The sequence below is a fragment of the Engraulis encrasicolus genome, unplaced genomic scaffold (assembly GCF_034702125.1).
Source record: "Engraulis encrasicolus isolate BLACKSEA-1 unplaced genomic scaffold, IST_EnEncr_1.0 scaffold_101_np1212, whole genome shotgun sequence".
Taxonomy (NCBI): Eukaryota; Metazoa; Chordata; class Actinopteri; order Clupeiformes; family Engraulidae; genus Engraulis; species Engraulis encrasicolus.
In genome coordinates, this window is record NW_026944482.1 from 91,159 (window position 1) to 112,709 (window position 21,551).

General features: G+C 41.0%; 1 protein-coding gene across 1 annotated transcript in view; it reads left to right on the forward strand.

Moving 5' to 3' along the window:
• The first annotated feature begins 7,972 nt into the window (after positions 1–7,972).
• LOC134441957 (NLR family CARD domain-containing protein 3-like) overlaps positions 7,973–21,551 on the forward strand; it is a 48,324-nt gene continuing 34,745 nt past the window's right edge. Inside the window, exons 1-3 of the mRNA XM_063192340.1 lie at positions 7,973–8,140; positions 11,955–12,176; positions 18,912–20,692. Coding sequence (XP_063048410.1) covers positions 7,973–8,140; positions 11,955–12,176; positions 18,912–20,692 — 2,171 coding nt within the window. The remainder of the gene's footprint in view (positions 8,141–11,954; positions 12,177–18,911; positions 20,693–21,551) is intronic.

The window sequence follows — 21,551 nt, forward strand, 5'->3', positions numbered from 1 at the left end:
GCTCTGATGCATAGAAGTTAAAAACTGAAAGCATGCATCCATGCGCGTGGCTTCTTAAATGCACGCAGTTCCCGGCCAGCACCACTTTTTAATTTCGTCAGCTTCCTCCCACCATATTCCAAACGGACACTGCATACAAGTTTATTCCCCCTCTCTGCATCAGTTAGCAGGCATGACGGCGAAATCGGCAAAAACAGATGAACAATAATCATTTAACTTGAAGATGACCTGTTGACCATTTGTAGGCTAATTAAGATTTAAAGAATACAAAACTAACAACACATTTGATTAGGCTACCTTGCACCAGTTGCATTATCCTTCAAACAACATGTATCAACGTTCGTGGTGGTAATGTTTTATCCTTCGACACTGCAGACAGTAGATTTTTTGATTTGTTTGTTTGTTTGGGTTTTTTTTTACCACGGATGAGGTGCGTACCAAAACATATTTGCTGGTGCGCATATGAGTAACGGCCTGTCATGCCCGGCTCTGCCGGTTAGTGGTTGGGGCACTTTAGTCCTCCGACCAGCAGGTGGAGCTGGTCTGTCAAGACGTGCAACATCTCAGAGGGCTGCTGATTGGGCGGCCTATAAAAGGCCTCCCATCAGCACTCTCACTCTCTCTCTCTCATCCCACAGGCACATTTGTGGCGACCGTATGGTCAGGCCTACGACAGCCGGCATTTGCACCACACTTGCACCCTTTTGGACAACACTCATTTACTGATACACTCTTTGGTTAATTCACATTACTGATGACTGATACACTTTGTAAATAAAGAACCTTTTGTGTAAAATGTACGAATCGGTGTGGTCTCCCTTAATGTTACAGCCACTAACGAGCCAGTGGTTGTGACATATGGGGGCTCATCCGATCTTTGGTAGTAACTTAAGGCTATGGTAATTCCTTCTACTGGCTATGGCAGCGTAGGAAGGTGCGTAGAGCTCTTTGTATTGTGTATTTGGCTACAATTATTCCTTCTACTGGCTTTTGGAGCGTAGGAAGGTGAGTAGAGGTATGCCAGAGCAGTCAGAAAAGATGGGTGTACTTACTTTTGAGCAGCAAAGACAGCTGAAGGAACTAGAATTGCAGGATAGAGAGAAAGAGCGTCTTTTTGAACTGGAAAAAATTAAATTGGAACGGGAATTGCAACAGCGAGCAGATGTGGAAAAAATTAAATTAGAACGAGAGTTGCAGCAGCAAGCAGATATGGAGAGACTTAAATTTGAAAAAGAAATGGATTTGAAAAAAGGTGAAATGGACCTTACAGTACAGCTTGAGAAAATTAAAATTGAACAGGATCGTTTGAAACTAATGTCAGAGGGTAAGATTAGTGGAAATCTGTCCGGGTCAAGTATGGATAGCATGGTAAAGTACGTGCCCAAGTTTGATGAACGTGACCCAGACGTGTTTTTCTCGCTGTTTGAACAAATGGCCTCTGATAAAAAGTGGAGTGAAGAGGATAGAACGGTGCTTTTGCAAACTGTACTAGTAGGACGCGCACGGGAGGCATACTTGGCATTAACATCTGTTGATAGGCACAAGTATGCTGAGGTGAAAAAAGCGGTCTTGAAATTTTATGAACTGAATCCAGAAGCTTACAGACGTTTCAGAAACTGGCGTAAACGTGATAATCAGACTCATGCTGAAGTGGCAAGAGAGTTGAGTACTTATTTTAACCGGTGGCTCACTTCTGAGTCTGTCTCAACTTACGAAACCTTGCGTGATTTGTTGATTTTGGAGCAGTTTAAGAACATTGTACCAGATCGAATTGCAACCTACATTAATGAGCAAAAGGCAAAGTCGGTGGAGGAAGCGGCCTCGCTTGCTGATACTTTTGTGTTAACGCATAAACGTAAGCCTTACAGCAGTCCTCCACGGTATAATAGCCACCAGCGTTATGATCCTGCTCGTTCTCCTCCTCGTTATGGTCGTAGTTCAAATCGGTCCAATTATGGCAATTCCAGTAATGTTCCTAAATTTGATAATGGAAGTAGCAAATCTCGCCCAAGTCCGACGGATAAATGTCATTACTGTTTGCAGGAGGGACATTGGAAAAAGGACTGCCCGCTGTTGAAAGGCCGTAAATCTAATGCCAAGGCAGCTGGGTGTGTTTCTGTTGTGCATCCAGTTGATTTTGGCGTCTCTGATCTAACACCGTTACCTCGTTTGGAAGTTCATTGTGAGCAAGTGATTGAAGATGGTGCATCTGTGTCAGACGAGCAGACGAAATCAGTAGAGTCAGCTGCGTCTGATTTCGCTCCATTCATTAGTGATGGCTGGGTGTCATTGGTTGGAGAGACACAAAAAGTTCCAGTTAAAATCTTAAGAGACACTGGGGCATCTGAGAGTTTCATTTCTGGAGCAGTTTTGCCATTTTCCACAGCATCTGACACTGGGAAGTGTGTTTTGATTAGAGGAATAGGCATGCAGTCATTTTCTGTACCGTTGCACAAAATTCACTTGTGTTCAGGATTTGTGAATGGGGAGGTGACTATTGCTGTGAGACCGTCTCTGCCTATGCAGGATATCCATGTAATTCTGGGGAACAATTTGGGTGGGTGTTTAGTTTCTCCGCCTCCAGTTGTTACACCTGTACCGCTATCTGTAGAGGAGCCAGACGCGTGTTGTCAAGAATTCCCAGTCCCTGCTTGCGATGTGACTAGGGCCATGTCTCGCGCGCAGGCGCAATCGTCGGATGTATCCAAGTCTGCGCCTATTTTTGTTCCTGAGCTGCCTGAACCTCTCATGTCCAGATGTAGCCAGGCCGGTTTGCTATTTTTCAAAAAAGTTTAACAAACACCAATTCAATTATTCTGTTATTGAAAAGGAGGCCTTGGCGTTAATCTGGGCGCTGCAACATTTTGAAGTCTATGTGGGAGGGGGTCTTCATCCTATTGTGGTCTATTCGGACCACAACCCTCTCACTTTTCTTCAATCCTTGAAGGGGTCCACCAACCAGCGGCTGCTACGCTGGGCACTGTTTTTGCAGCCATTCCACCTGTTGATCCGCCATATTCGCGGGGTGGAAAACGTGATGGCCGATGCGCTCTCTCGGGCTCTGGACCAGGAGGTCTAGCCATCCTCACTCTTTCCTAACCTGAGCCTTTTCTGTTTCCCTTAAAGATTGCTGTCCGGGTACCAGGATTTGCTGGGTGCAGGGAAGGTCGGAGGGGAAGGAGGGTGTTTGGGATGGTTCTGGATCAGGTTGGTCTGGGGTGGCTGAGGGGCATCGGGGGGGGGGTTTGAATTGTGTGGGCTGCGGCGGCTACTGTCATTTTCATGTGTTTTGTTTTCTATTTTTGTTGATGGTGCTTCAGAGACCCATTAGCATGGGCCTCTGTTTTTAAGGGGGGGGGATGTCATGCCCGGCTCTGCCGGTTAGTGTTTGGGGCACTTTAGTCCTCCGACCCGCAGGTGGAGCTGGTCTGTCAAGACGTGCAACATCTCAGAGGGCTGCTGATTGGGCGGCCTATAAAAGGCCTCCCATCAGCTCTCTCTCTCTCTCTCTCTCTCTCTCATCCCACAGGCACATTCGTTTGGTGACCGTATGGTCACGTCGACGACGGCCGGGATTTGCACCACACTTGCACCCTTTTGGACAACACTCATTTACTGATACACTCTTTGGTTAATTCACATTACTGATGACTGATACACTTTGTAAATAAAGAACCTTTTGTGTAAAATGTACGAATCAGTGTGGTCTCCCTTAATGTTACAGCCACTAACGAGCCATATGGCATGACATTCTGACCATACGGTCGCCTCATGAATGTGCCTGTGGGGATGAGAGAGAGAGAGAGTGAGAGAGAGAGAGTATGCTGATGGGAGGCCTTTTATAGGCTACCCAATCAGCAGCCCTCAAGAGATTAGGCACAGCTAGTTAGGCACAGCTCCACCTGCGGGTCGGAGGAGCAAAGTGCCCCAAACACTAACCGGCAGAGCCGGGCATGACATCCCCCCCCCCTTAAAAACAGAGGCCCATGCTAATGGGTCTCTGAAGCACCATCAACAAAAATAGAAAACAAAAACGAAACACATGAAAATGACAGTAGCCACCGCAGCGCACACAATTCAAAACCACCCCTGATGCCCCTCAGCCTAGGGCTGTCCCTACAGATTATTTTTCTCCCGATTATTCTATCAACTATTTTTTTTCGAATAGTCGCTATTATTATTTTTTTCAAATTTGGAAGGGAAAATCTGTGATATTCCACTTAATTTTGGCCTGAAAAAATAACAGACAAATAAAGCAGAGTGCACCTAGGGCCTATTAGGACAATGATTTATTTTTTAAAAAAACTATAATACATACAGGCCTAATATAATATCTATATCTATTTGTTTCAGTTCAAATCAAGTAAGTCAAGTCAAGTCAAGTAGGTTTTATTGTCAATTTCTTTACATGCACTGGTCATACAAAGAATTTGAAATTACATTTCTTGCTTTCCCATACAGACATAGACTAATCTAGGTAAGGACATAGACAGTATAGACATAGACAGTACTTATACATGGACTTAAGACAGTATGGACATAGACAGTGCTCATACAGACATTTAAAGTGCAAGACTGGACAACAGAAGACTTGTAGAGGACATACATTAAGAGGTATTTGTTGTGCTTTTCCTAAAAAAAAGTCCTTTATAGCGTTCTGACATGGTAATAGTAGCATTTTGAAGAAAATAAATATTAAAAAAGGTCTGTCAAGTACACCAGCAGCAGTGTGTGTGTGTGTGTGTGTGTGTGTGTGTGTGTGTGTGTGTATGTGTGTGTATGTGTTTAGTGCAGGTAGAAGGTGCGGTGTGCGTCTTGTGTGTGTGTTCGTGTGTGTGTGTGTGTGTGTGTGTGTGTGTGTGTGTGTGTGTGTGTGCTGTGTGTGTGTGTGTGTGTGTGTGTGTGTGTGTGTGTGTGTGTCAGTGTGTGTATGTTTGGGTTTAGTGCAGAAAGTGCAGTGTGCTTGTGTGTGTGTGTGTGTGTGTGTGTGTGTGTGTGTGTGTGTGTGTGTGTGTGTGTGTGTGTGTGTGTGTGTGTGTGTGTGTGTGTGTGCATGTTTTGAGTTAGTGCAGGTTGAAAGTTCAGTCACAAGTATAGTAGTGCAGGTGGAATGTTCAGTCGCAGATATGGTGGTGGGGGATGGGGGGGGGTTGTCAGTGGCCTTGCTGGCTAGAGGCTGACAGTGGAGGGAGAGTGGGTTGAGTGTTCAGCATCTTGATCGCTTGGTGCATTGTGCTGCTCGCCAGCCTGGTGGTACGGGAACGGAGGCGCCTGTACCTCTTTCCAGAGGGCAGGAGGCTGAACAGTTTGTGTGCAGGGTGGCTTGTGTCTTTGATGATCATCAGTGCTTTCCGGGTGAGGCGTGTGGTGTAAATGTCCTGCAGGGAGGGGCTTATTAGCCTACATTTACTGATGTATAAAGAGGCCCAAGTTAGGCTATACAGTATTAGGAAAGTGGAAACAAATATGGGCCACTATAGGTTAGGGTAAAGGCTACCAGAGTTGAGTAGCCTGCAAGGAAAGAACGTCGAGGCTACTCTGTCCATGTCATTCTGTTGACGCACCAAAACCCTGCTGGTCCCTATCCCCTTTCTGTCGCTAATATAGACCCAGTTAGTAATTGCAGCACGACATAATTATGACTTATTATATTATTAGAATAATATTACTATTTATTTAGACCTGCAGTCGGCACAAACAATATTGAATAGTGCGAGGTGAACTTCGTGCACCGTCCGTGGAGAAGGGAAGAGACCTTTCTGAATCAGGCATGCATTCCTCTCACTTCTCCACATCTCACGCTGTTGGCCGGAATATGCACACTTCTGTTGTCTTCATTTACTTTTTAACTTTGTATACAAGCTCTTCTCTAAAGGTGTTGAATATTGCGTCTATAACAGGCACATTACGAATCATTGCCTTATCTCCCTGTCGTTGCTATGCACGCCGCCAGCATAGCGACAGTATAAAGCAGTGTGAAATATACCGCGCGCCTCGATCTGAAAAACTTTCACTTCCTCAATAAATATAGTCTCCTACAGAAACACAACCAGGTCTTGTGCCTTGTCTTTAAAATATCGCCACACTTTAGATGTCTTTGTCCGTTTATTGGGCTGATAAGTGGTGCCACTGTTACCTTCATCTTTGTTTGACACTGACACTCTCGGACGTGCAGCCCCTGTCATTTTCTCCACTTCTGTTTTCAGCACGTAGGCTACCTCGCGGCTCGCACAAATCACTTTTTTTCATTGGGCTTCTGTTTAGCACGTCTACCTCGCGGCTCGCGCAAGTCACTTTTTTTTTTTGCGCAAATCACGTAAACGACGGTATGTTGAACACGCCGACATTACGCAATCGACGTAATTGATTACGTCGAATAGTCGGGACAGCCCTACCTCAGCCACCCCAGACCAACCTGATCCAGAACCATCCCCACCACCCTCCTTCCCCAAACCCCCCCTCTGCAAACCAGCAAATCCCGGTACCAAGGACAGCCACCTTTAAGGAAACACAGAAAAAGTCGGTCAGGAATGAGGGAAGATGCCTAGACCTCCTGGTCCAGAGCCCGAGAGAGCGCATCGGCCATCACGTTTTCCACCCCGCGAATATGGCGGATCAACAGGTGGAATGGCTGCAAAAACAGTGCCCAGCGCAACAGGCGCTGGTTGGTGGACCCTTTGAAAGACTGCAGAAAAGTGAGAGGGTTGTGATCTGAGTAGACCACAATTGGATGGAGACCCCCTCCCACATAGACTTCAAAGTGTTGCAGTGCCCAAATTAATGCTAAAGCTTCCTTTTCGATCACAGAGTAATTAAATTGGTATATTATTTTGAAAAAAAGTTATGTGCACCCCTGGACATATTTTCGTTTGCATTCTTTTTTTAAATAATAGTGGTGAAAATAAGTCCAAAAATAGTTCACTTTGGTATGCAAGCATCAAAATTGGCACACTTGTTCATTACAAGCCACTATATCAATGTTTAGCCGGATCACACCGCACTCTCGATTAAAAGGTGCCAAACATAAACAAAAACTGTGTAAAATTGAAAGAAAAATCTAGAATCTATTAAAAAGAACACAAAGGGGATTTAAGTGTGCAGACATTTTTCTTTCAAAAGCCACTATATCAAAAAAAGGCGTTGGCCACGGAGAAATCCAAGATGGCGGCCATTTTTCAAGATGGCCGCCCTCGCCACTTGTAATTTCTAATATTAACTGCTATAACTTACAATTAATTCAAGAAACACAACCCTTTTTACTTCAGAACCTTACTATATATGCCAGAGAGTATGAAAGTGTCAATAACTTGTGTAAAATACCACTTTTAAAGGAACAGACCACCCTTTTTTGATTTTCACATATTTGCAGTATTTCCCAGCATTGTTCATGAATGTGCATATCATTTTCTCCTCTGTGTTTTCAGTACTTAGATTTATTGGATCAGAATTATTAGCATAGCTTAGCATAATCACTGAAAGTAACTGGTATCTTTAGCATCAAGCCACAAGTGATCACTGGACCGAATTAAATTGCTGTTTTACACTCTGGTGAATGTTACATTCATTTTAAAGTGGTTTAGAAGTACATTTGATGGTGTTTTATTTTGTACCATAGACTTGCATTACTATGCCTAATTTGGGTATACTGTCAAACGGGGCAATGCAAACACATAGACGAAAATTATATGCACGTTCATGAATAATGCTTGGAGATACTGCAATTATGTGAAAATCAAAAAAGGGTGGTCTGTTCCTTTAATGCAAAAACGTGGGTAGGTTGGGGTGTGTGTAGGGGGGCCCATGGAAGAGGTCATTCCTAGGGCCCCAAATTTGGTGCTACGCCCCTGGTTGGTGGGCAGTGGCTGAGCTTAGAGAATATGGGCGTTGCCTGTGGGAAAACATCCCATGTCTGCCATGCGGTCTTCTTCCCTTTATTTCGGAATGCTGAGACCACGTCACAACCAGTAAAAGCATGAAAGAACAGCATGCCTTTGGACTTCTCTCCGCCAACAGCGCTGTAAAGGTTGTGAATGCCAATCCATCGAAGGCTCTGACCTTGTCCAAACATCAGCCAGAGTTGCTGCAGACCCATGGTTTGAAGAGATGGGAACACACTCAGGCCAATGACAAGGACATCTGTGTCATTGGCTTTGATTATCACTGATTCTTGAGAAAGTGGCTAAAACAGGTTGTAATCTTGAAAGAAAAAAACGAAGTGAATTAGAAAATAATATGGTATATCCTTGTAGACTAAGGTCTTGACTTTTCAGAAATGCACAAGGCCAATCTCCCCATTTTGATTTTTTTTTCAGAAATCAGGTTTTTCTCCGATCATACCTTGTTTTTTGTCAACACCGTCAGACACAATTAAAAGCAATAAAAAGTGTATTGATTTGGTTGCATTATGTATCTGGAGTTTTTAAGTGATTTTGTGTGTTTTTTTGGTTCACACATACGGCTTTAAATGTTGAAAATTCACTTTCATTCTATTTTAATACTGCTTCATGTGTTCTAATTTTTTGTGTGTGCTGTCAGACAATGCTTACTTAATGCCTAAATAGATCAAACAATTTTTTGTAATTTCACAAATATTCGTGTAGGCTTAAATTTGCTATTACTTTGATAATTCAACAACTCCAAAGGAAAATTTTGTAAGCACATTCATTTAAAATGTCCAAAACTCCTTCTTACGGTGGTGACTTAAGAACTGACGGTGGTGACAGTAATATGAAGGTGGTGAAAGTGACCTAATTATTAGCCTACCTACATTTAGCAAAATAAATAGCCCTCTCAAGTCAATGACATCTAGCATAAACTTCATTCTTCATTGGTTAGATACTCTAGGAAGTAGGCCTAGATTATTGAAAATGTGGCATAAACAGGTTTTAAGTTGTTCAAATCCAAAACATAGAGGTGTATTATGATAGATGAAGGTCTTGGCTGTGCAGTGAATGTATTGGCTAAGCTCCCCATGTTTTACATTTTTCATAAAATGGGCTCTTTCTTGATTTTTTCACCAGCGTCAGACAGAATTAGAAGTAAAAAAACATGTTTATTGTATTTAAGTGAATTACTTTTACAATTCAACATAATTGTAGATACTTATTGGAAGCATATTCTTAAAACTTGTCAAAACATGTAAAACACATGCTTTTTTGTGAACTACATCAGATGTCACCACCGTCAGGTTTTGTGACAAAAAACCCTCCAAATGCACCTCAGTGGAGGCTGGAGTATAAGTTTGGCTCACAACTATTACTAACATGTCTGGTAATGTTTCATGAACCAGCACAATTGAGTAAAATATGGATCAAGATGATGAGCGGAACAAAACCTGACGGTGGTGACATCTGATGGTGTGAGACAAAAAAGCGCTCTTTTACATATTATGCATTTTTTGCCCACATCAGCCACTTCGTTTTCGCTCTGTTTCTTAGGGACTTCATGCCGCTTCTGAAAAAGTATATATAATTAACATTAATGTAACATAATACTATTAAAACCCCTGACGGTGTTGACAGTTTATGGTTGGGACAGTACCAGTGTCCAAACAAATTAACAAATTGAGGAGAAATTAGTAAACTTACAGGAGCTTCAGTGATGGTATTCAGTAGAGTATTCAGTAGAGCTAAAGGTTTGAAAAGGGGTCCTAAGTAATGACAATGACCTTGTCCATCCCTGATTTTATTGTCTTTTAAAAAAAATCTGACGGTGGTGACCAATATGCTGGACACACTTTGAGCAATCAGAAAATAATAGTAAATATTGTTTTACACGCACTATGTGCATATCTGCAGAACCACTTCAATATGGACTTTCACATCATGGTGATATTATTCAATAATATCAGTGATTTTTACATTTTAAGTCAATTGAAATGATGATGTCTGTCCTTGGGACAGCTGTTTTACAGGGTGTGGGCAGGTTTATAGCCATGAAAAATAATAAAATTACACTTAAATATTTCAAACGACTGTACATTTGTGTAACAGACCCCTGGGTCTTTACCTGGATTCATTTTGTTCATGAAAATGTATTTTATTTTCAACAGAATTGGCAGTTTATTGCTGAGACATGTTTTAGCCGCTTTCTCAAGAATCAGTGCTATGACAGATTTACTCCCTTGTGCTACAGCATATCTGGCATGGACAAAGATGCGGCAGTCTGCCTCCTCCTGCGTACACATGTTCAGTTCAGACAGACTAACTTGAGGTGTGCTGAGTGCCAGGGGTCCTTTGGTCACAATAACCATGTTTTGTGCTGGCATCTGACCTATCTTCTCCGCCAGGAAGTGAAACAACTCTGACTTGTTATCATTGTTCCTCAAAAAGTTTTGCCAGTTTGACGGAAGAGTGTTCCTCTCTGTGACCTTGCGTCTCATCCCTTGACCTCTTTTGGACCTTGTATCTGCTTTCAGACTGGATGGAACATAGACATCAAAGATAATGTGTGTTGTCTTGTATACACTTGCATACTCTCTAATCCTCGGCAGAAAATCAAGAGCTGCATAGTCAGAAAATGTTTCAGACTATTTAAATTAGTTTGTTTAATAATTAATTGTCCAGTAAAGTAGACCAGAGTAAGGGTAATCCGAGTGGTGTTAAACGGTCCCAAAAACTCCTCAATAAATGAAAAAACATAACTCTTTAACGCCTGTTGCAGCTAATGAGATAATATTACTTTAATAGAATGACAAATTGACCACATCAAGTCATTTGAAACATTTTAAATAGCTCAGTAAAGCATATGTTCATGAATATGGTAAAATTGGTCAATGAAGGGCGGCCATCTTGAAAACGGGCAGCCATCTTGGATTTTTGCGTGGCCAACGCCTTTTTATGATACAGTGGGCCTTAGAGAATGTCTCTACCAAATCTCATGCTTGCATACCAAAGTGAACTATTCTGGGCTATTTTGACAGTTAGCTGCTGGACTATAAGAGTAGCCTTTTGCCACGGCCTTAACTGTTGTTCTGCGAGGGAACACATGCAGAACTCTCGTAGCCATAACCAACAGAACAGATTAACGTCGACCCACCTGCATTTTTGCAGTTTGCTATACGCCTATACATGACTAATCAATGCACCGAGTGTAGCCCAGATGCCACTAAATTATGCCCCAAAACTATAAACTAAACAATGTCTGCGCAGCCAGGGAGGCTTTTCATCTTATCCGCATTCGTTCGTTCTCAAGTGATTCTCTCTCTCTCTCTCTCTCTCTCTCTCTCTCTCTCTCTCTCTCTCTCTCTCTCTCTCACACACACACACACACACACGCGCGTGTTCATATAGGCTATTTCATTAGCAAGGATTGTGATTTGTCGCAGGGTGACGGAGTGTTTAAGAGAAACGTAAATGTGGAGGCAATAGGCTATTTAGTAGGCTATAAGGGCAGCAAAGAGAAGACGGCAGTCTTTTTCCATTTTATTGGCTATCTGGCTTGTGAGTTTGGCTGGTATCCAACAAGACGAGTCAATTGGCATTAGGTCTTGCGAAGAGTGCAAAGAGTTACGTTACAGGCTACGTCGCGTGTGTGTGTGGGCGAGAGAGAGAGCACCATCCGCCTCACGCATTGGAGAGTTTTAAAGGTGAAAAGTAGCATGGTGAAAGGTAGCCTGGCATCTTCAGCCTCTTTCGATTTTGGATTCAGGAGGACAATGGACACTGGTGAAAAAATTATTTAGTTTAATGTGACCTACTAACATTTCCAAAAAATGATAGAATGTTAACAAGCATGTTTTTGTTCTCTCCAGCAAACCAATGAAGACACATGGTTGTTTAAACAACATCCTCTTGGTGAGACAAAACTTTATCATCTTACACATTTACATCAACTCTAAAACATGCCATCATACTATGGATAGTTTTGTGTCATTCAAAGATAATACTGTAAACTCAATGATTGAAGTAAAATTATTAATGAGCATGCATTTCCTTTCTAATGTTTGATCAAAGGACTTGGAGAAGAAAGTGATGGTATTCATGAAGCATGAGCTGGAGAAATTTAAGAAACTCCTGAGAAAGGACAACACAAAATTCTATGACAAGGGAGAGGATGACAACTACAATGCCAGAGAGGGGGCCCTCAACATTACAGTACATTTCCTACGGAACATGAACCAGACAGACCTGGCTAAGTCACTGGAGAAAAAAATAATTGGTAAAAAAATATTTTTAGTTTACATTTTAGTAGTCCAGGAGCCTCATGTACGAAGCTCACTTACGGACAAAAAATTTACTTAACACATTCACTACCAAGTCACGTAAAAATACGTTTAGCCTCCCATGTGTTGGCTCCCAAACCGTAAAATTATGTTATCACGTTCTAATGCACATTCTGTGTGATTTTCGTAATAATGTGATGAACAGAACTGACATAGATCATGAAAACCTACCAAGTCAAAATTCCTACAAAGTCAGGATGTGGATATTTCATCATCTGTGCATTTTATTACACACAGTATTTGAGTTTTATTATAGCCATGGGCGCCGTCAGGGGGGGGGAAGGTGGTACTGATTCAAACGGCCCAGACCAACACAGCATGGACCAAACGGCCCACGGATGGCAATCAATAAAAAAAAATATTTTTTCCAGAAATGTCAAATTACAAAGAAATAGTAATTGGAAATACGTATTAAACCCACAACTATCGATTTCCATAACGTTTTCGTCAGTTCTTTATTATATTGTCATTTACCCTTCCCCCTGAGCTCTTGCAAAATGGTGCGGTTCAAACTGACAACGCGCGAGGCGTTGAATCGGACAGCATCCGAAAAATGCTGGCAGCAGGAGTACAGAGCGACTGAGGTCTTAGGCGTGGGCTAACCCATAGAATGTTAGTAATATACAATCTATGTGTTAATCACATGATGGTGAGCTGGTGGTGACAGAGTAATGTAGTCAGGTTGGCAAAAACTCAAGGAAAGACGGGAGAAAGACGAGAGGGCCAGAAGAGGCAGGCAACTGGTCACTCAAATTTTCTCCAAGAAAGAAGGTATGCTCACTCAATGACATTTTCAAACGCTATCAAATGGTAAGAATCCTTGGATTAGCCTCCAAGAGAGCATGTTAGCACATTTCCTATGCCTATTTAAAAACTCCACCTTTATCGTCAACGGCAAAAGTGATAAACTATGACCCTCCAAACGTAATACTTTCCTGACGACCATGACCTACTGCCGAAGCGATTGCATCAGGGCTGAAAAATCTTTTCTTTGTGGGGATCAAGTGAAATCTTAACCACAGAGTGGTGGGCAAATGTGAAAGCAACCACCCTTTTGGCCACCGTCTTCACTCAGATGTTGGTAAATTGAATAGAAGAATTGCATAGGCCTAGGCCCAAAATTGTAATCTTTCATAGGGCCCAAAATTCCTGGCGGCGCCCCTGATTATAGCGAATCAAATCACTTCCTGATCACGTCACGTCACGTCTCCATTTACTTCCTAGAGCATCAAGACAAAACATGTCCTGTCAGCACAGCCCTTGCTAGCTAGCCTGTTCCTAAACATATGATGGAAGGATAAGGAGTTTTGCTGCCATCAAGATAGGTGTAAAATGGAAGGTTGTAATGAAAAACAGCATGCAACACAGCAGGAAGTAACCTAATTTTGGGTGAGTACTTTGGCACGTCTACTTTTATCTACAGAACGAAAACTGCCAGTCCAGTGACATTAGCTAGCTGGCGTTTCAGATTGCCTGATCAGGTGATTTTTGCATCAAAATAGTTTACTTGGAAGCTACTGGAGTTGTTCTTCAGGCGTGAAAATGCATTTAGACCCGCAATTTAAACTCGGAGAGTCAGAGCGCACCCGTGACAAAAAAGGCTTTATCTCAGTTCGAATGTTGAAAATCGCTATTTTTACCTAAACCAGTGCTCGCTTAAAGTGAAATAACTTCGGAATGGAATAAGCTAGAAACAAACCGTAAAAATATACAGACAGCTGAGATTTTGGGCTTTCGAGCAAGCCCTGACATGTGTCTGTGGGTTGAAGACAAAATATTAGGTAGCTGTTCAAATAATGACAAAAAAATTATGAAATTGGCTGGGAGTCTACAGCTAAATTCCAAAAAACGGCTGGTATTGAATGTGTTAAGTTGTTCTCCATGGACACGTAAAAATGTAAACTGACTAGACGTGGAAAACTGCGGATCTCCGCGCAAATTTCAGAGTTGCCATGGAAGTTGCCGTAAGCCCATTTCTGTTGCATTTTGTCATTTTGGCGGCAGATAAATGTGCTGTACCACATGTGCTGTAAGCGGTCATGGAACACAGGAAATATGACAAAAACTACTGTCAGTCAAACATGGATTTGAATATTGAGGCGCGTGATAGAAAAAAGAAAGCCACTTCCACCATATCGAGACACAGTGACAGCTAGTTAAAATTAAACAGACTCATTAAACTATCCTGGAATTACAACGGTTGGAGGCCCATGAGCAGTATTGCTTCAAGAATTGGCAGCTATTAAACATTGAATATTTTCAGGACACGGCCTCTGTGTGTCTTTCTCGCATTTGTTGGAAATATCTTCATCGCAGCGCATCTTGTCTTTATCTTTTAACAGGCAACTGTAAAATCAGTCCATCAATTAACAGGTGAATTTTGGCTACATAGTGCAATATCTTAGCTCCGAAATATAAAGGAATCGATCAGTTTGTGATACAAGCATGAAAATTGGTATACATATAGCCAAAGGCATTCCAAAAGGATCTGGATATGGAGGCGTCATGAGTTTTCAACATTTTTCAAAATGGCTGCCAGCAACAACTGTTTTCTTATGAGTAATGGATATAATATGATATTTAGGACATATTTACCATTCATACTACTTGGTAAATGTCTTATGGATAATTGCAAAGTTGTCATGAATATTCAAGATAGCGGCCATTTTCAAGATGGCCCCCATTTTCAAGATGGCAGCCGTTCCTTGATGAATGTCGGATATAGGTGATATCAGTGTCAAATCAGTCATTTATTAGGATGTCGAATTCTGAAATTTTGCAACTTTGGAATTGACCAGAGACTTCCTTTTATCTCACTCCATACTTAATGTACAGTATAGTATCACTGTTACCAATATCACTTATATTTAGTAGAGTCGGTTAAGGGTTATACCTTTACAGAAGTGACAAAAGCACCAAACTTTGCATGATGTTTCTTTAGGGTATATGCTTTAATTCTAGCCTAGGAGCCCTTGGGGAAAAAAATGTCTATCATGTCATACAATATGTAATGTTGTGTAATGTATTACATTGTTATTACATGACATTATACTTAGCTGACAAGGTTAATATTGTCCTCAGCAGAGATGAAGCAAGGGCAGTGGTAGCCTGCTTGACCAGATTGATGAAAACTACAAAATTGTACATAGTATGGGTACGTCTGTGCTTACATGCTTGACAGCAAATGTAACATTGTGAACGATTTGAGAAGATTCTTGGTCTGAATTAAAATGAGCATTGCCCACACTAAAACTATGGTGAGAATAGACTGCTGCTAATGCTTACTCAGCAGCATCTGAATGGGGAAGTGTCAGTGCAAGATGTCCAAGGTAGCAGGTTCTCCATCCTCTAATTTCCATAACAGATATTTTTTATTTGTATGCGAGAGGGTAAAGGACAGGATCTTTCCAAATGTCTTATGGATAATTGTAAAGTTGTCATGAATATTCAAGATGGCGGCTGCCATTTTCAATATGGCCCCCATTTTCAAGATGGCAGCCGTTCCTTGTATGAATGTCGGATATAGGTGATATCAGTGTCAAATCAGTCATTTATTAGGATGTCGAATTCTGAAATTTTGCAACTTTGGAATTGACCAAAGGCTTCCTCTTATCACACTCCATACTTAATGTAGCCTACAGTATAGTATCACTGTTACCAATATCACCTATATTGAGTAGTCGGTTAAGGGTTTTACCTTTACAGAAGTGACAAAAGCACCAAACTTTGGTGTTTATTTAGGGTATATGCTGTAATTCTAGCCTAGGAGCCCTTGAAAAAAAGGTCTACCATGACATATACATCATGTCATGTTGTGTAATGCATTACATTGTAATTACTTGACATTATTCTTAGCTGACAATGTTAATATAGTCCTCAGCAGAGATGAAGCAAGGGCAGCAGTGCTAGTCTGCTTGACCAGATTGATGAAACTACAAAAATGTACATAGTTACACGCTTTACAGCAAATGGAACATTGTGAATGATTTGAGAAGATTCTTGTTCTGAATTAAAATGAGCATTGCCCACACTAAAACTATGGTGAGAATAGACTGCTGCTAATGCTTACTCAGCAGCATCTGAATGGGGAAGTGTCAGTGCAAGATGTCCAAGGTAGCAGGTTCTCCATCCTCTAATTTCCATAACAGATATTTTTTATTCGTATGCGAGAGGGTAAAGGACAGGATCTTTCCATTATGTGTGAACCTATAAGATCACCTAATTCATTTTCACAAGTAGCATTGTGCATATACTGAGTGCATTTCAGTCATCTGAATGGCATTAGGCCTACAGATTACTCAATATACATGTACTATGGCTTCAGTTCAAATTAAATGGAAATGATTTCTAAGTAGGTGTTGAGTAAGTAGGCAGAGGTAAATTGTTTTTTTTCTGAATTTGCGTACTTTTTCTGAATTTGCGTACTTAATTTTGAGTACTTCAATTGCTATCAAAACTGACAACTGATGGACAACATGTACCGTAGGTCTTTGCCACCCTTACAATATAGGGGGAATATCTATATAAAACAACAATTCTCATATGCTATATACAATAAAAGTAAATCATTACCTATACTCATTTTCTTGATATGCAAGGCACACAAATAGACTGGGAGGAAGAATAGTCTACCATCTAACCTTCAAGATTTTTAGTGGTAACGGTAACATAACTCATTCCCACTACACCTTTTTGCATCATATTGCACATGACTTCAGAATACTCAGTTGTTTCAGTTCTATTTAGTTGTGCAGTGCAGTGCAGTACAGTACAATACAGTAGCATACAGAACGGTGCAGTTTAATAAAGTACAGAATAGCACAGTACAGAACAGTAGCATACAGTAAAGTACAGTAGAATACAGTATGGTGCCGTATAATAAAGTACAGTACAGTACTGCAGTACTGTTTTTGAAAGACTTTTAGTGTGTGAGAGAGGGAAGGTAGGCAGACATGTTTTGAACAAAGGACCACACCCACAAATAAAAAATAACGAGCAATCAATAAATTAAGTGGTTAGGTAGCCAACATGTCATCTAGGTTAAAGCCCAAAGTAGAACAGAAAACAGAGATGTTACCATTTTGCTCTTTTAAACCATAAAGTATTTGTCAATATACTGTATGTATGGTGTATTGCATATTGATTATTCATAATTTCCTAAGCATAAATGCCCCTATCACTCCATAGTGCACTTAGGACTTGAGATATACATGTACATATCTGAACGTTAATCAGCATACATTTTATTTTGTAATGTCCTTATAGAGCAGGGGTGGGCAATTGTTTTGGCCCGAGGGCCGCATTGGCTTTAGAATATTGACCAAAGGGCCGGATGCCACAGACAACTTGCCCGTGTCACTAATAAAACATGATGTACGTTGACATAACTTGCAGCAATGATATTTCTGCACATTGTAAATGTGCTTAGATGAATCTTAAATTCGCAATACTCTTGTTTTCTTGGTAGCATTTTAAGAATGTTGAGTAACCGTTTGAATTTGGATTTAAACGTTGTCTTTCTTGTAAAGGCCCTGGGGGCCACATGAAATGGCTCAGGGGGCCGCATGTGGCCCCCGGGCCTGAATTTGCCCACGTCTGGTATAGAGGTAGATGATCCAAGCTGTCACTGACGCTTGATATGTACATGTATTATTGACTTGATTGATGTGAAAATTGAATATTTCAGTTGGGCTCCTAGGCTTAAATCATTGAGGGGGTCCTAAGGAAGCATCATTCAAAATGTCACGCTTTTATCAGCTCCGTAACGGTAATGGCCTTTTTCTCCCGTAACCGACTCCACTATATTAGACAATCATACAAGAGACAGCTGCAATCTTGAAAATGGCGGCCATCTTGAAAATGGCTGCCATCTTGAATATTCATGTCAACTTTTCAATTAACCATAAGACATTTAACAAGTACTATGAATGGTAAATATGTCTAAAATATCATATTATATCCATTACTCATAAAATTGAAAAAATGGCTGCCATGGGCACCATGTTGAAAACTCATGATGCCTCCATATTCAGATCTCTTTGGAATGCATTTGGCTATACGTATACCAATTTTCATGCTTGTTTCACAAACTGAACAATTGTTTTGGTTACCCGCTGCACATGTGACGTATATGCATGCGTCATCTTTGATATTTATACCTGACATAAACATTTATTTCTCAGCAGCTGTACTGGATTATAAAATGACAATTTTATTTCTGCAGTTCTCACATTAAGAATGAGCAAATGCCAGACTTAATACACAGCAAAGTCATTTTGTTATTGTGCGCAGCATTTTTCATTTTTAATTGGCTACCTCCGAAAACAGAGCTGTCACCTCGCATCATGAAGTGTATTTCCTGCGTTCACCCCTTTCCCATTCTTTCAACCAATGAATGCACACGAATGGCGCTGTTCATACTAATTAGAATATTCATATAGAATATTTAAGGGAGGAGGCAAGGCGGAGACTTGGGCAGCGTGTGCTCGTGCATGTGCGCTTAAGTGACTTTCAGGATTTTCACATCCACACTTTTTTAGTATGAAATTCACGCACTTCTTTGTACATGATGACCCTGGTATGTATTGTACATTTATTGGAATTAAAGACCAATGTTTCATATAGTGCTATACTTAGAGTATATTACTGGCTTTGAATATATTTAACAGGTCCCATTGAGCTGTGCCAGAAAAAGCTAAAGAAGAACCTGAAGAAGAGGTATGGCCGTGTATTACCGGGAATAACAGAGCAGGGAAAATCTGAACTCCTTGAAAAGATTTACACAGACCTGTACATCACAGAGGGAGGAAATGGTGCAATCAATAAAGAACACGAAGTTGGATGTATGGAGAAAGCAACTCGGGCTCAAGATTCAGAAGAAAAATCCATTGAGTGCAACAATATTTTTAAGTCTGAAGAAGACAGATCCATTAGAATGGTGCTAACCAAAGGAGTTGCAGGCATTGGAAAATCCATTTCTGTGCAGAAGTTCATCTTGGATTGGACAAGTGGAGCAGAGAACCAAGACATTGAATTGGTCTTTCCACTTCCTTTCAGAGAGCTGAATTTGAAGAAAGACAAATACAGTTTTATGGAGATCCTTCATCAGTTTTTCCCTGAGACAAAAGGATTGATGTTTAACAAAAACAAGGAATACAAAGTCCTGTTCATCCTTGACGGCCTGGATGAATGCAGACATCCTCTTAAATTCAATAAAAATGAGATCTGGTCTGACCTAACGACTCAAACCTCCATGGATGTCCTTCTGACAAATCTGATTAAGGGAAATCTGCTTCCTTCTGCTCTCATCTGGATCACCACCAGACCAGCAGCTGCCAGTAAGATTCCTCCTGAATGTATCGACTTGGTGTCTGAGGTTCGAGGGTTTAACGAAGAACAGAAGGAGGAGTACTTCAAGAAGAAGATTGAAGACCAGAAACTGGCTGAAAAGGTTTTAAAACACATCAAGGAATCGAGAAGCCTCTACATCATGTGCCACATTCCAGTCTTCTGCTGGATCTGTGCCATGGTGTTTGAAGACATTCTTAAGGACACAGATGCAGACACAGGAAAGACAACGGAAGAGCAAACTGTGACGATTAAGTCAACTGAAGAACAAATTCTGAAGACACTGACACAAATGTACTCACACTTCTTGATATTTCAGACAAAACGCAAGGCTGAGAAGTATGATGCTAATACAGCAAGTTTTGACACCAAGTGGGATGAGTCCACTCGAGCCTTAGGGCAACTGGCTTTTCACAACTTGCTGTACAACAATCTGATCTTTTGCGACAGTGATCTCACACAGATTGGCATTAGTGTAGATGATGCGTCTGTGTACTCTGGTATGTGCACTCAGATCTTCAAGAAGGACTCTGGCATACTCATTGGCACAGCATTTAGCTTTGTACATCTCAGCATTCAGGAGTTCATGGCAGCTTTATATGCACACATCTGCATGTGCAAAAACAAAAGGAATGTTTTTGCTGATCAGAAAGAGAGCAACAGCACTGAAATGCTGAAGAATGCAGTGGACAAGGCTTTGGAGAGTTCTATTGGACAATTTGATCTTTTTCTCCGCTTCCTTATGGGTCTCTCACTGGAGGGAAATCAGAAACTCTTACATGGCTTACTGACGTACAATGAGAAAAATTCACAAAGCCGAGACGAAATAATAAAATATATCAAAGACAAGTTAAAAGAGAACCTTTCAGCAGAGAGATCAATTAATCTCTTCTACTGTCTTAATGAGTTGAATGACAAGTCTCTGGTGGATGACATCCAAAAACAACTGAAGTCTGGCGGCCTCTCCAGTACTAAGCTTTCCCCTGCTCAGTGGTCAGCGCTGGTATTTGTGCTGCTGACATCAGATAAGGTGATTGAAGAGTTTGACCTAAAGAAGTTTCAAAGGTCAGATGAATGTCTGAGGAGACTCCTGCCTGTGGTGAAAACGGCCACAAAAGCTTTGTGAGTACAAACCGCCATGTTGCTGATCTCCCAGGGTCCATAATAGCATTGACATACTAATAAAACATATGGAACAAAGTACTCAAATAATATATACAGTAAACTCTCTAATGCAGGCCTGTATACTTTATACTGGTCTGTCACTGTGGCTGGAGTAAATAATCTAATATAGGCATGAGTTATGAACCAACATTTTACATGTCTATCAAAACAAAATATACAGATGAGATTTAATCACATTTAGGAAGCCACCAGAGCACTTACACTACATTTACATCTCACCCTTCCACATTAAAGAATTCACGGTACATAGCCAATAGTATACTGTATGGAAAAGGCTTTACTGTATATGTGTAATTTTGTAACACATCAAACAGCATTTCAGACAGACATGTAATGCAGTGCATGCAGTAGATTAGTTTTGTTATGGTTATATTAATACACGTCTAGTTCCTGAAGACAAATACCAACATATTTAATTTCTATGGGCAGCCAACAAAGTAGAATATGTGTGATAAATGGGTTTATGTTCATTTGTTTGGTAACAAGAGATCAATGTTTTACAGAGGTTAGACAATGAAACTGAAAAACCTGTCATTTTAGTGTGGGAAGTTTCATGGCTTCAGTGGACCAGCCTGTTGGCCAATCTTCATGAATTATTAGGGCTGCTGCAAATAATCGATTATAGTTTGTTGACCCCAAAGAAATCCATTCGACCAAATTCCATTGATCGATTGGTCGCAGGAAAAAAAAATGCTGCGTCTCGTCAAATGGCTTCCGGGACATTTAATTTGAAGGACATGACAAAGGAAGACGTGACACGACAAGGACAGAAGGCATCCACTTATTTGGCCATGTC